The following is a 17,457-nucleotide window of genomic DNA, read 5'->3' as shown; positions in this document are numbered from 1 at the left end:
CAACCTTAGCATTTCCCAGCCCCGCACAGCCCGGTTTTACTTTCTCCCCAAAATCCATAAACACAACTCCAGGGTCTCGACCCAAAACGTCACCCATTCCTTCCCTCCAGAGATGCTGCCTGTCCCGCTGAGTTACTCCAGAATGTTGTGTCCACTTTCGATTTAAACCAGCATCTGCAGTTCTTTCCTACACAACGCAACTACCCTGGCAGACCCATTGTTTCTGCCTGCTCCTGTCCCGCGGAAATTATTTCCACATACCCCAAGGGTCGCCAACTTTCCCACTCCCAAATAAGGGACAAAAGGTCAAAATACGGGACCAATTCCACACGGCAATTTGTTGACCGACTCGGCCGTGGCTGGGTGAATGATGAGTTGTCCCGGATGCTGGACTGCACACAAAGCCCAGCCGGCGGGGCAGCTGAGGGGTTTTGGCCCGGGCAACGTCACGCGCTAAGTCAAGCTGGAACAGGCGCAGAAAATATTTACGAGGATGTTGCCAGGACTAGAGGGTGTGAGGAGCTAAAGGGAGAGGTTGAGTAGGCTGGGTCTCTATTCCATGGAGCGCAGGAGGATGAGGGGTGACCTTATAGAGGTGTACAAAATCATGAGAGGAATAGATCGGGTAGACGCACAGTCTCTTGCCCAGAGTAGGGGAATCGAGGACCAGAGGACATAGGTTCAAGATAAAGGGGAAAAAATTAATAAGAATCTGAGGGGTAACTCTTTCAAAGGGTGGGGGGGTGTATGGAACAAGCTGCCAGAGGAGGTAGTTGAGGCTGAGACTATCCCAACATTTAAGAAGCAGTTAGACAGGTACATGGATAGGACAGGTTTGGAGGGATATGGACTAAATGCTGGCAGGTGGAGCTAGTGTAGCTGGGACATGTTGGTCGGAGTGGGCAAGTTGGGCTGAAGGCCTTGCTTCAACACTGTATCACTATCAGAATCAAAGAATCACACTTTTGCAACATACGAGGAATTTCATTGGCCAGGTCAGTCATACAATTAAAAGCAACAGATCACTCAAAAACACATTTTAACATGAACATCCACCACAGTGACTCCTACACATCCCTCACTGTGATGGAAGGCGAAATAAAGTTCAAGTCCTTCCTTTTGTTCTTCCTCGGTCGTGGGCCTCGAGCCCTCGTTCGGACCCTCTGCGTCGAGGTGATCACCTCCCGCATCCGGGAGGAATATCAGCACCCACTCGCCAGGCGATCGAACCTCGCGTCGGGGCTGTTCGAACCTTCCACGATGTTGGAGCTTCCCGACTAGCCTCTCCCGGCTGCGAGCCCTTGGTGGTGATTCCACTGGTGGTCGCGGTGGTCACGATCCCAGGCAAGGGATTAGCTCCGATGTTAAGTCCCCGCCCTGCGGTGGGGCTCACACCAGTGCGAGGAGGCCTCCAGCTCCATCGATGGTAGGCCGCAGAGCCCGGAGAATGTCATCCGAAAATTGATCACATCCCCGGGAAGGTGAGAACTTGAAAAAATGTTTCCCCCGACCCCTCCCCCTACATAAAACAAACCGAAGAACATTAATACAAAAACTTTTAACGCACTAAAAAATAACAAAAATAAAGAAAAAACATACAGACTGCCGGCAGGGCAGCCATCTCCCCAGCACCCCTGGCTGAACTGAACTAAACTGAACCCGATACTCTGCAACCTCACCAACGTCTTATACAGCTGCAACATGACCTCCCAATTTCTATACTCAATACTCTGCCTTATTACCTTATCTACCTGTGACTTGACCTTCGAGGAACCATGCGCATGTATTCCTTGATCCCTCTGCTCTACAAACACTACCCAGAGGCCGACCGTTTACTATGTAGGTCCTATCCATGTTAGACTTTCCAAAATGCAACACCTCACACTTTGTATTAAATTCCATCAACCATTCCTCCACCCACCTGGCCTATCGATCCAGATCCTGCTGCAATCGTTCACAACCATCTTCACTGTCTTGCTTTTTTTGGTATGACTGTATGGTAAATCAACTTTCACTGTACCTCTGTACACGTGACAATAAAGGACCATCTTCACTATCTGCAAAACCGCCCACTTTTATACCATCAGCAAACTTGCTAATCTTGCCCTGTACGTTCTCATCCACATCATCCACTGATGTGGATAAATCGTAGATAAAAGGACAATAAAATAGTAAAGAAACAGCAGTAGGATGAAGGAAAATGGATCACTCGCAGGCAGGGGCAAGGTGAACTAAAGAGCCTCCCTCTCCTCAGTGTCCTTGGCTATTGGTCAGCTAGTATGTCAGATAACAATGATTCTTGTTGTCTAGATTAGTCAGCTAGTACGTCAGATAAGGGTTGAGTAACATGATCCTTGCTGTCTAGAAGAAGGGTTTCGACCCAAAACGTTGCCTATTTCCTTCGCTCCATAGATGCTGCCTCACCCGCTGAGTTTCTCCAGCATTTTTGTCTACTTTCCTTGTTGTCTAGACTGGTCAGCTCAGGGTTGAGTAACATGATCCTTTGTTGTCTAGGTTGCTCCAAGATAACCTGCATCAGTCTGACGAAGGAGGCTTGTGTGAAACTCTCCCCACTTCACGGGAAGCAAACCTCCATCCGTTACCTGAACATGACCGACTGCTTTCTCCTGGAGGACCAGGGGCTGCACACGATAGCAGCCCACTGCACGCAGCTGACACACCTGTACTTGCGCAGGTGTATCCGTGTCACCGACGAGGGCCTGCACTTCCTCATGCTTTATTGCACCACAATCAAAGAGCTGAGTGTCAGTGACTGCCGGGCGGTGACTGACTTTGGTATGAGAGAGGTGGCAAAGCTGGAAGCACATCTGAAGTATCTCAGCATTGCTCACTGCGTGCGGATCACGGATGTTGGAGTCCGCTACATAGCCAAGTACTGCAGCAAACTGCGCTACCTGAATGCACGAGGTTGCGATGGGCTGACTGACCACGGCATTGAGTACCTGGCCAAGAACTGCACAAAACTCAAGTCCCTGGACATTGGCAAGTGCCTGCTGGTTTCTGATGCTGGCATGGAGGTTCTGGCATTGAACTGCTACAACCTCAAGAGGCTAAGTCTCAGATCGTGCGAGAGCATCACTGGCCGCGGGTTGAAGATCGTCGCAGCAAACTGCTTTGAGCTACAGGCTTTGAACGTGCAGGATTGTGATATCTCTGTGGAGGCCCTGCAGTTTGTGAAACGCCATTGCAAGCGGTGTATTATAGAGCACACCAACCCAGCCTTCTTCTGACTGACCTCACAGCACCAGACCAGCCCTCCAAACGCCTGACAGTTTATTTGCTCTTATTTTCCAAATCCAATATTTACTTCATTTCTGCACTGTACAATAATAATTATATTATGACAAAGTCATGGAAATGAAATACAATGTTTTTTTATAGTATGCATTTGTACATTTTTACCTGTCAAACCACTATAGAAATCATTATCCAGAGACATAAATACAAACTGCTGGAAAAATTAAACAACTTTTTCATTTGTTCTTACATTCCTCTGTGGAATCTATAAAGGCAATCATCTGAATACCGTTCGACTTGAGTTTTCTTAAATAATTAGAGTATTGAGTCATCGAGTTGTCATGGTAATAGCCTGAAGCCACTCATCCGAAACCCTAATGCCACGGGCTAGCACACTGGGCTAGTTCTATTTGGTTCATAACCCTCTAAACACTTCTTATCCATATATTTGTCCAAATCATATATCTATATATTACTAAAACTCTTCTCGTGTGTATGCGTGTGTGGGTGTATGTGTCATCTGGGCACGATCTGGTTCATTCTTATTTTCTTACAACGCTTGGCCACAGCCTTCCCATTTTCACACATTCTACTCACATTTTTCCCTCAACGGGATAAACATCTTCCTGTTACATTATAACCTATATTTTCAAAGATTTTCAAGTTTTAATTGTTTATTAAAAAAAATTAACAGCTTTTCAGTGGGAGACGCTTGCAGCACTTTCCATGGATGATGTCACAGTGCCATCTCACAGACACCCAATCACAATGGATCTCATTTACATATGACAACACAATGGGACAGGGGTGGGAGATTGCAACCTTCACCTGTTTCCCTCTCTACCCCCCCTCCCTCTCTACCCCTCCTCCCTCTCCTCACTCTCTACTCCCTCCCCTCCTCCCCCTCTCTCTACCCCGTCCCTCTCTACCATGTCCCTCTCTACCCCCCTCCCCCGCTTCCTCTCCCCCCCCTTCCCCCCCCCTCCCTCTCTACCCCCGTGTTTTGTAATCAAGCCATTACAAAGTATTAGGTGAACCCCAAAGCCTTTATTAAAACCCATGCTGAGAGAACGATACATACTGTGACACTCGTTGCATCATCTTACAGACTACTGAGCTAAGGGACAAGCAGGCTGTTATCTGTGTCTGCATTCCTACTCAAATCCCAGACTGGATTACATGGTGGAGTGTGTATCATGCATAATATATGTGGTGAAGGTTATATTGACAAGAGATTAATATGGTTGATCTACATCCTTCCTCTTAAAGCAGCAAATCATCATTAAATAAACATATGGTGGAGTATATAGTAAATACCAATATGAGGGGTGTGCACTTTACTTAATACTGTTCATGTACTTTGGATTTGGCCTGCAGACGCGACCTGCGTGCTTACGGTACCCACCGTTTCCTCCCTTCACCGGAGATTGAATAGGAGAAGGAAGTGATACCGCAGGTCTGACCGGTGTTGAGGGTGAGGATGGAGACCTCGGCAACGGCCGGGGAGGTGAAGCAGCAGGTAAAGCATCTGGGCCTGGGTCAGCAAGGCAGTTGTGGGACCATTGGACCGTGGAGGAGACACAGCTGTATGGTCAGGAGAATGTTGAGGCGGCATTGGCTCTTTGACCGGGCGAAGGCGTTGTCGGGTCCGTCTGCAGGTGGCATCATCAACACTGACCAGGTAAGAGAGTGGTGCAGGAACAGTGCCTTGAATGATGCCCAGCCGGTCGTAGCCTTTTGGCGTTTGCAAGCGGACAAACTGTCCCTTGGTCAATGGAGGCAGCGGTGTGCTTGACTTGTAGTATTATTTCTGGGTATCGCCTCGCTGTTGGAGTTTTGCCTGGATCACAGGCGGGGCACGAATTTATGGTTGCAATATCTGTTTCACTAAAGGTAGCGTAGTGCAAGTCTGCCTTGACATAAGGCGTTGGGCAGTGGAACCCAGAATCGGATCACGGGAAATGTTCCGTAAATTAGGCAAGTCGAGATAGACATCGGAACCGGCACGATGGGACCGTTCCATCACTTGTTTGCCACTTCTCACCGCACGTTCAGCCAAACCATTGGACTGCGGGTATTCGGGGCTGCTGGTGATGTGGCGGAAATCCCAACGTTTAGCGAAATTCTTGAAATGCTGACTGGTGAATTGGCTGCCATTGTCCGAGAGAAGATGAAAGGGAGACCCGTGGACAGAAAAGTGTCGTGTCAGCTTTTCAACAACCATGGTTGAGGTGGGACTGCGGAGTAGGTCGATCTCAAACCATCCGGAGTACGAGTCGACCAGGACCAGGTACTGATTGCCATTCCACTCGAAAATGTCAGTTGCAACTGTAGACCACGGCAAGTCAGGTGTGGGGTGTGAGAGAAGGGACTGTTTGGGTTGGTGCGGTGCTAGGCTGTTGCACACCGCACAGGACTCAACTTTCCCATGCACAAAGTCGGACATTCCAGGCCAAAAGAACATGCTCTTTGCCCTCAGAACGGTTGCCTTCACACCAGGATGACCCCTGAGGATGACCCCTGTGGATGACCCCTATGGATTATCGCTGAGGATGACCCCGGGATGATTTCTGTGGATGACCCCTGAGGATGGCCCTGGGATGACCCCTGTGGATGAATCCGAGATGACCCCTGTGGATGACCCCGGGATGACCCCTGTGGGTGATTCCGGGATGACCCAGGGGCCTGGCATCGTAATACTTGTTTTGCAGAGATGCCCTGTGTCCTTTCACCACGATGCCATCTGGAAGTCGTCTTCTTAGAAACATAGAAAATAGGTGCAGGAGGAGGCCATTCGGCCCTTCAAACAGGACCGCCATTCATTGTGATCATGGCTGATCGACCCCAATCAATAACCCGTGCCTGCCTTCTCCCCATATCTCTTGACTCCACTAGCCCCTAGAGCTCTATCTAACTCTCTCTTAAATCCATCCAGTTTTTTGGCCTCCACTGCCCTCTGTGGCAGGAAATTCCACAAATTCACAACTCTCTGGGTGAAGAAGTTTTTTCTCACCTCAATCTTAAATGGCCTCCCCTTTATTCTAAGACTGTGGCCCCTGGTTCTGAAATCGCCCAACATTTTGAACATTTTTCCTGCATCTAGCTTGTCCAGTCCTTTTATAATTTTATGTTTCTTATAAGATCCCCTCTCATCTTTCTAAACTCTAGTGAATACAAGCCTAGTCTTTTCAATCTTTCCTCATAAGACAGTCCCGCCATCCAAGAGATCAATCTCGTGAACCTACGCTGCACTGCCTCAATCACAAGGATGTCCTTCCTCAAATTAGGAGAACAAAACTACGCAATACTCCAGATGTGGTGTCACCAGAGCCCTATACAACTGCAGAAGAACCTCTTTACTCCTATACTGAAATCATCTTGTTATGAAGGCCAACATTCCATTAGCTTTCTTCACTGCCTGCTGTACCTGCACTCTGACTTTCAGTGACCGGTGTACAAGAACACCCAGGTCTCGCTGCACCTCCCCCTTACCTAACCTAACCCCATTGAGATAATAATCTGCCCCCTTGTTTTTGCCACCGAAGTGGATAACCTCACATTTATCTATATTATACTGCATCTGCCCACTCACTCAACCTGTCCAGGTCTAGTATCTTTGGTCTGGCTCCCCCTTGAGGTTTTATCTCAGGTTTGCAGTATCTGCAGTTGCTGTGATGTTTGCCCTCCCCCCCCCCCCCCCCCCCCCGCACGTGGTGTAGGAGCCGTGACGATGGGCGGCTCCGATTGGTGGACGGCGCTGTCTGTCCAAGGGGCGTTGCTATGGCTCGACCTATAGGACGCGGTGATCAGCGGCGGTGGGCGGGGCCGTGGGTCTGATCACGTGAGGCGGGTCGGTGACGTCATCTGCTCACGTGAGGCGGGGCAGCCGTGGCCAAAGATCCTCTAGAATCTTTGGCCGTGGCCGACGGGAGGAGCAGCGGGAGCTCAGGTGCGAACAGTCGCCGCCGCCGCCGCTGCCGCTCGGCCCCGCGTCCTTTCCCCGCTCCCTCCTCCCTTCCCCAGGGCGATCCCGGGGCGGCGGCGGCCCGACGAGCCCGAGACCGAGACCGAGACGTGCGGGCGGGGAGAGAGAGAAAGAGAGTGAGTGAGGCAGGGAAGGAAGTCTGGGCGCCCTATGGTCCTCCGAGTGTAGCGCCCCCTGGCGGCGGGAGGTAGCGGTGCAGCTTATCTGGACCTCTGGCTGCAGCGTCCCCTGGCGGCGGGAGGCCGCGGTGCAAGGATACAAGGATGGTGTTAAAAGGGAAAGAGAGTACAGGGAAAGTTAATATAAAACACCAGAATTAACGGGGCAGAAAGCTGAGGAAGGGATAGGAGAGTAAGGCCAAGTGAAATAGGAATCAATGTGAAAGGTGAGAGGAGTAATTTAGGGAGTTAGGAGGAGAGTTAAGGACCGCGAAGGTAACAATCTCAGGATTACTACCTGTGCCACGCGACAGTGAGAGTAGGAATGGAGCGAGGTGGAGGATAAATGCGTGGCTGAAGGACTGGTGCAGAGGGCAGGGATTCAAGGGACCTCTTTTGGGGAAGGTGTGGCCTGTACAAAAAGGCTGTTTGCACTTGAACCCGAGGGGGACCAATATCCTGGCAGAGAGATTTGCAAAGGCTACTGGGAATACTTTAAACTAGAACGGTTGGGGGGGAGGGACTCAAATGGAGAAAGCTAGTAGACAGTATGTGAGGCAGGAGGCAGAGAAGGGAAGCACTCAGACCCAACATGTAGGGAAGAAAAAAGAAAAATATAATAAACTGACAATAAGGGGTAAGAGTCTAGTAAAAACAAGCCTGAAGGCTTTATGTCTCAATGCAAGGAGCATTCGTAATAAGGTGGATGAGTTGAATGTGCAGATAGTTATTAATGAATATGATATAGTTGGGATCACGGAGACATGGCTCCAGGGTGACCAAGGTTGAGAGCTGAACATCCAGGGATATTCAATATTCAGGAGGGATAGACAGAAAGGAAAAGGAGGTGGGGTAGCGTTGCTGGTTAGAGTTCAAGTGAGTTTATTGTCATGTGTCCCTGTATAGGACAATGAAATTCTTGCTTTGCTTAAGCATACAGAAAATAGAAGGCATTTACTACAAAACAGATAAATGTGTCCATATACCATGATATAAATATATACACTCATGAATAAATAAACTGGTAAGGTGCAAATAACAGAAAGTGGTTATTAATAATCAGAGTTTTGTCCGAGCCAGGTTTAATAGCCTGATGGCTGTGGGGAAGTAGCTATTCCTGAACCTGGTTGTTGCAGTCTTCAGGCTCCTGTACCTTCTTCCTGAAGGTAGCAGGGAGATGAGTGTGTTGCCAGGATGGTGTGGGTCTTTGATGATACTGCCAGCCTTTTTGAGGCAGTGACTGCGATAAATCCCCTCGATGGAAGGAAGGTCAGAGCCGATGATGGACTGGGCAGTGTTTACTACTTTTTGTAGTCTTTTCCTCTCCAAGGCGCTCAAATTGCCGAACCAAGCCACGATGCAACCGGTCAGTATGCTCTCGACTGTGCACCTGTAGAAGTTAGAGAGAGTCTTCCTTGACAAACCGACTCTCCGTAATCTCCTCAGAAAGTAGAGGCACTTATGAGCTTTTTTGATAATTGCGTTATTCTCAGACCAGGAAAGGTTTTCAGAGATGTGCATGCCCAGGAATTTGAAGTTCTTGACCCTTTCAACCATCGACCCGTTGATATAAATGGGGCTGTGGGTCCCTCTCCTACTCCTTCCAAAGTTATAATGGGTGACTTCAATCTACATAGATTCTTCATAGATTGGGTGAATCAAATTGGCAGGGGTGCTGTGGAAGAGGATTTCTTGGAATGTATGCGGGATAGTTTTCTAAACCAACATGTAGAGGAACCAACAAGAGAGCAGGCTATTCTAGACTGGGTATTGAGTAATGAGGATTAGTTAACAGTCTTGTTGTGCGTGGCTCCTTGGGCAGGAGTGACCATAATATGGTTTGAGTTCTTCATTAGGATGGAGAGTTACATAATTAATTCAGAAACAAGGGTTCTGAACTTAAAGAAAGGTAACTTTGAGGATATGAGACGTGAATTGGACAAGATGTGTTTTGTTATTTTATTCTATGTTATGACTGCAAGGCATGAAATTTCGTTCAGACTGAAAAGTTTGAATAACAATAAAGGATACTTGATATTTGATATTAGGCAGGAAATGGTGTTGGGTAGACTGATGGGACTGAAGGCTGATAAATCCCCAGGGCCGGATGGTCTACATCCCAGGGTACTTAAGGAAGTGGCTCTAGAAAACGTGGATGCATTGGTGATCATTTCCCAAGATTCATGATCAGTTCTTGTGGATTGGAGGGTAGCTAATGTTATCCCACTTTTTAAGAAAGGAGGGAAATAGAAAACAGGGAATTATAGACCAGTTAGCCTGACATCGGTGATGGGGAAGATGCTGGAGTCAATTATAAAAGATGAAATAGCAGCACATTTGGATAGCAGCAACAGGATGGATTTACGAAGGGGAAATTATGCTTGATTAATCTTCTGGAATTTTTTGAGGATGTAACTAGGAAAATGGACAAGGGGGAGCCAGTGGATGTAGTGTACCTGGACTTTCAGAAAGCCTTTGATAAGGTCCCACATAGGAGATTAGTGGGCAAAATTAGAGCACTACAGCACTGAAAGTAAGCATGCAGGTAGAGCAGGCAGTGAAGAAAGCAAATGGCATGTTGGCCTTCAAAGCGAGAGGAGTTGAGTTTAGGAGCAAGGAGGTCCTACTGCAGTTATACAGGGCCGTAGTGGAGGGCTCTACAGTCGGAGTACCAGAGGGCGCCCGGACATGACATTGTGTTCCCCTCCTGCAGCGTTTAGGAGCCGTTGCTGTGGACGGAGAGACGGGGACGTGAGTGGCCATTGAGGGTGGCCAGGGTGCCGGTGAGCCCACCCCCCCCCCCCCCCCCATCTGCTCGGTGTGCGGGCTGAGCTTCGAGGGGCAGAGCTTTGATGGAGGACCACATGACGGGCCTCAAGAAGCGTTATGATTGTGACTTGTGTGGCAAGGCCTGTCCTAGCCCGAGCCAGCTAGAAGTCCACCGGCGGGTTCACACGGGAGAACGCCCCTTCGAATGCTTCGACTGCAGCAAGCGCTTCAAGTCGACGAAGGAACTGATGGACCACCGACTGTTGCACACGGGAGAGCGGCCCTTCGACTGCTTGGAGTGCGGGAAGAGCTTCAAAACGGCGCATGTCCTGAAGGCCCACCGGCGTTTGCACACGGGTGAGAAGCCCTATGGCTGCTCCACCTGCAGCAAGAGCTTTGCCCAGTTGCCGGGGCTGCTGCAGCACGGGCGGGTGCACAGCGAAGAGCGGCCCTTCACCTGCTCCGAGTGCGGAAAATGCTTCAAGTCGTCCATGGGCCTGAAGGTGCACAGGTTCGTGCACACCGGGGAGCGGCCTTTCCCCTGCAGCGACTGCGGCAAGGGCTTCACCCGCTCCAACGACCTGCTGGAGCACCAGCGCACCCACACCGGCGAGCGCCCCTACACCTGCGCCCAGTGCGGCAAGAGCTTCACCCAGTCCCATCACCTGCGGTCCCATCAGCGCACCCACACCGACAAGAGGCCGTTTTGCTGCTCTGACTGCAGCAAGGGCTTTGCCTGTTTGTCGGAGCTACTGGATCACCGGCAGGTGCACAGCAGTGAGCGGCCCTTCACCTGCAGCGACTGCAGCAAAGGCTTCAAGACATCCAAGGACCTGGAAATACACAGACGCCTGCACACCGGGGAACGGCCCTACACTTGCGCCCAGTGTGGCAAGAGCTTCACCCGTCCCACCAGCCTGCTGTCCCACCAGCTCACCCACACCGGGGAGCGGCCCTTCATCTGCGCCCAGTGCGGCAAGGGCTTCACCCAATCCGCCAAGCTGCGGTCCCACCAGCAGATGCATGCCGGCGACCGTCCTGTCCCCAGTCCGGTGTGTGGAGAGCACTTTGCCACGGCCTCCCACGCCCTGTCTCACCAACGCGTGCACACCAGTGGCCAGCCTTACGACTGCCCGTACTGCGGGGAGGCGTTCGACAGCTTGCGGGAGTTGCGGCAGCACAGGCGGACCCATGCTGGTGATCGGCTGCTCCCACTGCGGGAAGCATTTCAAGAGCGCACGGAGGCTGTGGGGGAACCAGCGGATACACACCGGAGAGAGACCCTTAGTGTGTGCTGAGTGTGACAAGGCTGTGGCAGCACCGGTGTACCCACAGCGGCAAGAGTCAATGGACAATAGACTATAGGTGCAGGAGTAGGCCATTTGGCCCTTTGAGCCAGCACAGCCATTCAATGTGATCATGGCTGATCATCCCCAATCAGTACCCCGTTCCTGCTTTCTCCCCATATCCCCTGACTCCACTATCTTTAAGAGCCCTATCCAGCGCTCTCTTGAAAGCATCCAGAGAACCAGCCTCCACCGCCCTCTGAGGCAGAGAATTCCACAGACTCAACACTCTCTGTGAGGAAAAAGTGTTTCCTCGTCTCTGTCTAAATGGCTTACTCCTTATTCTTAAACTGTGACCCCTGGTTCTATGACTCCCCCAACATCGGGAACATGTTTCCTGCTTCTAGCGTGTCCAAACCCTTAACAATCTTATGTTTCAATGAGATGCCCTATCATCCTTCTAAATTCCAGAGTGTACAATCCCAGCTGCTCCATTCTCTCAGCATATGACAGTCCCGCCACCCTGGGATTTAACCTTGTAAACCCACGCTGCACTCACTCAATAGCAAGAATGTCCTTCCTCAAATTAGGGGACCAAAACTGCACACAATACTCCAGGTGTGGTCTCACTAGGGCTCTGTACAACTGCAGAAGGACCTCTTTGCTCCTATACTCGACTACTCTTATTATAAAGGCCAACATGCCATTCGCTTTGTGCACTGCCTGCTAAACAGGACAAGCTGCTGCGCCCACCTACCCCCTGGAGTGTGTGGGGAAGCTACCTACTGGCCTGCACCGCCATTCGATATGATCATGGCAGATCATCCAACTCAGTATCCTGTACCTGCCTTCTCTCCATACCCCCTGATCCCTTTAGCCACAAGGGCCACATCTAACTCCCTCTTAAATATAGAATTGCACACACCTCCCTTTAAACAAGATTGGAATCAAACATGACAAGCACAGCAGATATACCCCGACTACAGATAGTAAGAGATCCGCACAGGCCAGTTAATACTACCTGTTTTTGCCACAACCAAGGCACTGGTGTATTTTTGGGAGACATTACGTGTGTGACAGGGTGTTGGTGTGCTGCATAAGTGGTGCCACACATGAGAAGCATGAACCAGTTACACCAGTGCACGGGGAGTTCCAAGCGAAGCCTAAACGAAGGCTGAGCAATTTTTTATGATCCTCTTCCCGTCCTATGGTAGTATAATAATGTCACGGGAACTAATTAAAATGGCCTCCACTATAGAGACATTTGCTAATGCCATTGCTGTCTCCTTGAGTGCAACACAGGAGGAGGTATAAGGGGTAACAGCTGAGATGGTAGCTATGAGAACTGTAGTATTACAAAACAGAATGGCCTTAGATTTTATCATAGCAGAAAAAGGGATGCGCAATAATTGGTCGGGTATGTTGTACTCTTATTCCCGATGCTTCCTCCAACATTACCAACTTGGCTGCCCATATCAGAATGGAAGTGGCTAAAATAAGGAAGGTAGGAGCTGAATTCCATGATTATAGCTCCAGGGGAGGTTGGTGGCCATGTAATATGTTTGGAAGAACTTGAGGAATTATTGTCCACTATGCATTGATTGTATTACTAATTGTACTATTAATTTGTCTGTTGTAATGCTTATGGTCTTTCTTATGTACTCGGCAAGGACTGTAATTGTTATCAAAATTGATTAAAAAAAGGAGGGAATGATAAGGCTGAATAATGTTAAAAATATAAGAATATATTAAATGGATTCCTGGGCCAGCTTACAATTTATATTTACTCAAAGCAGGCTTTACTCAAGATTCAAGATAATTTATTGGCATGTGTCCCAGATAGGACAATGAAATTCTTGCTTTGCTACTCCAGTAGATTGATACAGAAAGGCAAGTCCAGACATGACTCAGATTGCTGTGTATTGAGACAATGACCGATGACTCTGAAATGCGACTACCAATTGATGAGAGAGGAAACCCAGATTAATCCCAGTAAGGGGTATTGAGACAATGTCCGATGCCTTTGACATGTAAGTGCCTTGTACCAATGTCCGATGCCTTTGATATGCAACTGCCTTGTACCACATGACAAGATGCCTTTGATGCGACTGATGATTGACAAGAGACAAACTCAGACGCATCCTGTTGTAATGTGTATTCACTGTACTTCTGACGATGACTAATGTCTTTTTAATGTGCTTAGGTGACAAATGAACAGTAAAATACCATGTAATTCTGTGTTCAGGGAAGTGGACAGCAGACAGCCAAGTGTCTGTGTTGCTCACTTGGCTGGGGTTATCCTTGCTACTTCCATCGGCCGAAAATTAGTAAAGTTTTGAATTGGATAACAAACCGCTTTGTGAGTTGTCTGTTTATTAAGAAGTGAACCTGTTTGTTTAATTATAAGTTAATGTTTTTTTAAAGAAACTCCACACTGTTTCTTCTGCATCTCTGTCTCTCCCTCTCTGTCCCGCTCTGAGTCTCTCCCTCTCCCTCTCTCCCCCTATTTCTCTCCCTCTCTGATATTGGTGGTGGGGAAGATGCTGGAGTCAATTCTAAGAGATGAAATAACAGAACATTTTGATAGCAATAACCAGATCGGTCCGAGTCAGCATGGATTTACGAAGGGGAAATCATGCTTGACTAATCTTCTGGAACTTTTTGAAGATGTAACTAGGAAAATGGACAAGGGAGAGCCAGTGGATGTAGTGTACCTGGACTTTCAGAAAGCATTTGATAAGGTCCCACATAGGAGATTAGTGGGCAACATTAGGGCACATGGTATTGGGGGTAGAGTGCGGACATGGATAGAGAAATGGTTGGCAGACAGGAAACAAAGAGTAGGGATTAACTGGTCCTTTTCAGAATGGCAGGCAGTGACTAGTGTGGTACCGCAAGGCTCGGTGCTGGGACCGCAGCTATTTACAATATACATCAATGATTTGGATGAAGGGATTCAAAGTAACATTAGCAAATTTGCAGATGACACAAAGCTGGGTGGCAGTGTGAACTGTGAGGAAGATGCTATGAGAATGCAGGGTGACTTGGACAGGTTGGGGGAGTGGGCAGATGCATGGCAGATGAAGTTTAATGTGGATAAATGTGAGGTAATCCACTTTGGTAGCAAAAACAGGAAGGCAGATCACTAAATGGCGTCAAGTTGGGAAAAGGGGAAGTACAACGGGATATGGGGGTCCTCGTTCATCAGTCTATGAAAGTAAGCATGCAGGTACAGCAGACAGTGAAGAAAGCGAATGGCATGTTGGCCTTCATAACAAGAGGAGTTGAGTATAGCAGCAAAGAGGTCCTTCTGCAGTTGTACAGAGCCCTAGTGAGACCACATCTGGAGTATTGTGTGCAGTTTTGGTCCCCTAATTTGAGGAAGGACATTCTTGCTATTGAGGGAGTGCAGCGTAGGTTTACAATGTTAATTCCCGGGATGGCGGGACTGTCATTTGATGCTGAGAGAATGGAGCAGCTGGGCTTGTACACTCAGGAGTTTAGAAGGGCAGGATAGATAGATGGATGGATGGATAGACAGATAAATGCGACAATGCGACATGTTGGCCAGTGATGGGGCATGTTGGCCGGTGTGGGCAAGTTGGGCTGAAGGGCCTGTTTCCGTGACCCTGGGACTAGTGTAGATGGGGCATGTTGGCCGGTGTTGTGAGGCAAATGAAACTTTACACCACTCGTAATTTACTTAACTTTATTTAAGCTTTATTCCCGCCCGAAAATACCCCGAACATACGCACACTCTGGAAAAGCCCCGCACATGCGCCCACTTCATTCTCCCCTCCTATTTATAAGTTGAGATGGTCAGGAGGTTTAGCATGTCTTGATGACTTTTGCAGCACTGGAGCTTCAGGAGATAATGGTGTTTCAATAGCTGGTGGTGCATACATTGCTTGGTCATCAACTTCACTCATATTGTTATTTAGATTTACAATATTAGAATTACTTATAGAAGTTTCCATAGGGGGATGATGGGAGTGTTGGAGGAAGTTCTCGATTAGTGTTATCAAGGAGTGACGGAGCTGATGGAGAAGACGGACATGGTGCAAGGTCACAAAGTGAGACAGTTGACTGACGTCAGATTCCGTTATACCTCTCAACCTGACCATTTCCAATAGGATGATATAACCATATAACAATTACAGCACGGAAACAGGCCATCTCGGCCCTACAAGTGCGTGCCGAACAACTTTGTTCCCTTAGTCCCACCTGCCTGCACTCATACCATAAACCTCCATTCCCTTCTCATTCACATGCCTATCCAATTTATTTTTAAATGCTACCAATGAACCTGCCTCCACCACTTCCACTGGAAGCTCATTCCACACCGCTACCACTCTCTGAGTAAAGAAGTTCCCCCTCATGTTACCCCTAAACTTCTATCCCTTAATTCTGAAGTCATGTCCTCTTGTTTGAATCTTCCCTATTCTCAAAGGGAAAAGCTGATCCACATCAACTCTGTCTATCCCTCTCATCATTTTAAAGACCTCTATCAAGTCCCCCCTTAACCTTCTGCGCTCCAGAGAATAAAGACCTAACTTATTCAACCTTTCTCTGTAACTTAGTTGTTTAAACCCAGGCAACATTCTAGTAAATCTCTTCTGTACTCTCTCTATTTTGTTGACATCCTTCCTATAATTGGGCGACCAAAATTGTACACCATATTCCAGATTTGGTCTCACCAATGCCTTGTACAATTTTAACATTACATCCCAGCTTCTATACTCAATGCTCTGATTTATAAAGGCTAGCATACCAAAAGCTTTCTTTACCACCCTATCTATATTAGATTCCACCTTCAAGGAACTATGCACGGTTATTCCCAGATCCCTCTGTTCAACTGTATTCTTCAATTCCCTACCATTTACCATGTACGTCCTATTTTGATTTGTCCTGCCAAGGTGTAGCAGCTCACATTTATCAGCATTAAACTCCATCTGCCATCTTTCAGCCCATTCTTCCAAATGGCTTAAATCACTCTGTAGACTTTGGAAATCCTCTTCATTATCCACAATTATGGTGTTGTTTTACTTGTTGCAATTCCTCTATTAGAAAGATAATCTTTTAAATCTTTTGACATGAATGAGATGCCCCTATCAGAATGTATGTAACTTGGAAATCCACAGAATGAAAACAGTTGATCTAAACATTTGATAACCATAGCAGCTGACATATTTGGACAAGGAAAGGCAAATGGAAATCTCGAATATTCATCAACTAAGGTAAGTATATAAACATTTCGAGAGGAGGATGGTAAAGGCCCTTTGAAGTCAACTCAAACGTTCCATAGGTTGAGTAGCTTTGATCAATCTTCCTTCTTCAGGACGGAAGAACCTTGGTTTTAATTCATCACATATTCTACATGAAGCACACGTCATCTTCACATCTTCTGTAGAGAAAGGTAAGTTTTTGGAACGAACATAGTGTAACAAACGAGTGACTCCAGGATGACACAGCCCATTGTGAAGATCAGTGAGTGCAGAAGAATGAACAGAGGCACAAAATGTTCTTCTTAATGTATTCGGAGCAACATTATCCTTACCAGGGCTGTACTCAATTGAATAACTATATGCAGATAATTCAATCCTCCATTCATGAATTTTACTATTTTTAATCATCGTTCGTTTCAGATTATCCAGCATAAAAGCTAATGAACATTGAACTGTTATCAAAGTGAAATGCTGGCGAGCAAGGAAATGACTCAATTTTCTCACTGCTTCAATAATCGCTGTAGCTTCCTTTTCGACGGGTGGGTAGTGAAATTCACTACCTTGGAGAGTACGAGACATGAAAGCCACTGGTCGTCCTCCTTGATTTAATGTTGCTGATACTGCTAAATCAGAGGCATCACATTCAACAACAAAGGGGAGATCCTCATCGATGGCGTGTAATGTCGCAGATTCTAATTGTTTCTTTAAAGAAGTAAAGGCACCAATTGCTGTAGAGTCAAGAGGGAAAGATTTTGCTCTAATCAAAGGTTGAATTT

The 17,457-nt window shown here is 47.8% G+C and overlaps 2 protein-coding genes across 6 annotated transcripts in view; both read left to right on the top strand.

Moving 5' to 3' along the window:
• The window catches only part of fbxl7 (F-box and leucine-rich repeat protein 7), a 59,176-nt gene extending 55,629 nt beyond the window's left edge, over positions 1–3,547 (top strand). For all 3 annotated transcript variants that reach the window (XM_055653080.1, XM_055653070.1, XM_055653089.1), the window contains one exon: positions 2,515–3,547. In XM_055653080.1, coding sequence (XP_055509055.1) covers positions 2,515–3,251 — 737 coding nt within the window. In that variant the 3' untranslated portion in view covers positions 3,252–3,547. The remainder of the gene's footprint in view (positions 1–2,514) is intronic.
• A 3,641-nt stretch (positions 3,548–7,188) lies between these two features.
• LOC129707789 (gastrula zinc finger protein XlCGF52.1-like) lies at positions 7,189–13,808 on the top strand. 3 transcript variants are annotated; one of them, XM_055653111.1, is made up of 3 exons: positions 7,237–7,430; positions 7,485–8,767; positions 10,115–13,808. In XM_055653111.1, the coding sequence occupies exon 3, from the start codon at positions 10,254–10,256 to the stop codon at positions 11,466–11,468; it is 1,215 nt and encodes a 404-aa protein (XP_055509086.1). In that variant the 5' UTR covers positions 7,237–7,430; positions 7,485–8,767; positions 10,115–10,253; the 3' UTR covers positions 11,469–13,808. The 3 variants fall into 3 exon arrangements, with proteins under 3 accessions (XP_055509097.1, XP_055509086.1, XP_055509078.1); XM_055653122.1 differs by lacking the exons at positions 7,237–7,430; positions 7,485–8,767 and adding an exon at positions 7,189–7,207; XM_055653103.1 differs by having other exon boundaries at positions 7,331–8,767.
• The last annotated feature ends 3,649 nt before the right edge of the window (positions 13,809–17,457 follow it).

The sequence above is a fragment of the Leucoraja erinacea genome, chromosome 2 (assembly GCF_028641065.1).
Source record: "Leucoraja erinacea ecotype New England chromosome 2, Leri_hhj_1, whole genome shotgun sequence".
In the NCBI taxonomy this organism is placed as follows: Eukaryota; Metazoa; Chordata; class Chondrichthyes; order Rajiformes; family Rajidae; genus Leucoraja; species Leucoraja erinaceus.
This window is presented reverse-complemented; position numbering and strand designations above follow the sequence as displayed.

Bases quoted from the DNA above. Each gene is read 5' to 3' on its own strand.
- LOC129707789 (XM_055653122.1), top strand. From the start codon at position 10,254: ATGGAGGACCACATGACGGGCCTCAAGAAGCGTTATGATTGTGACTTG.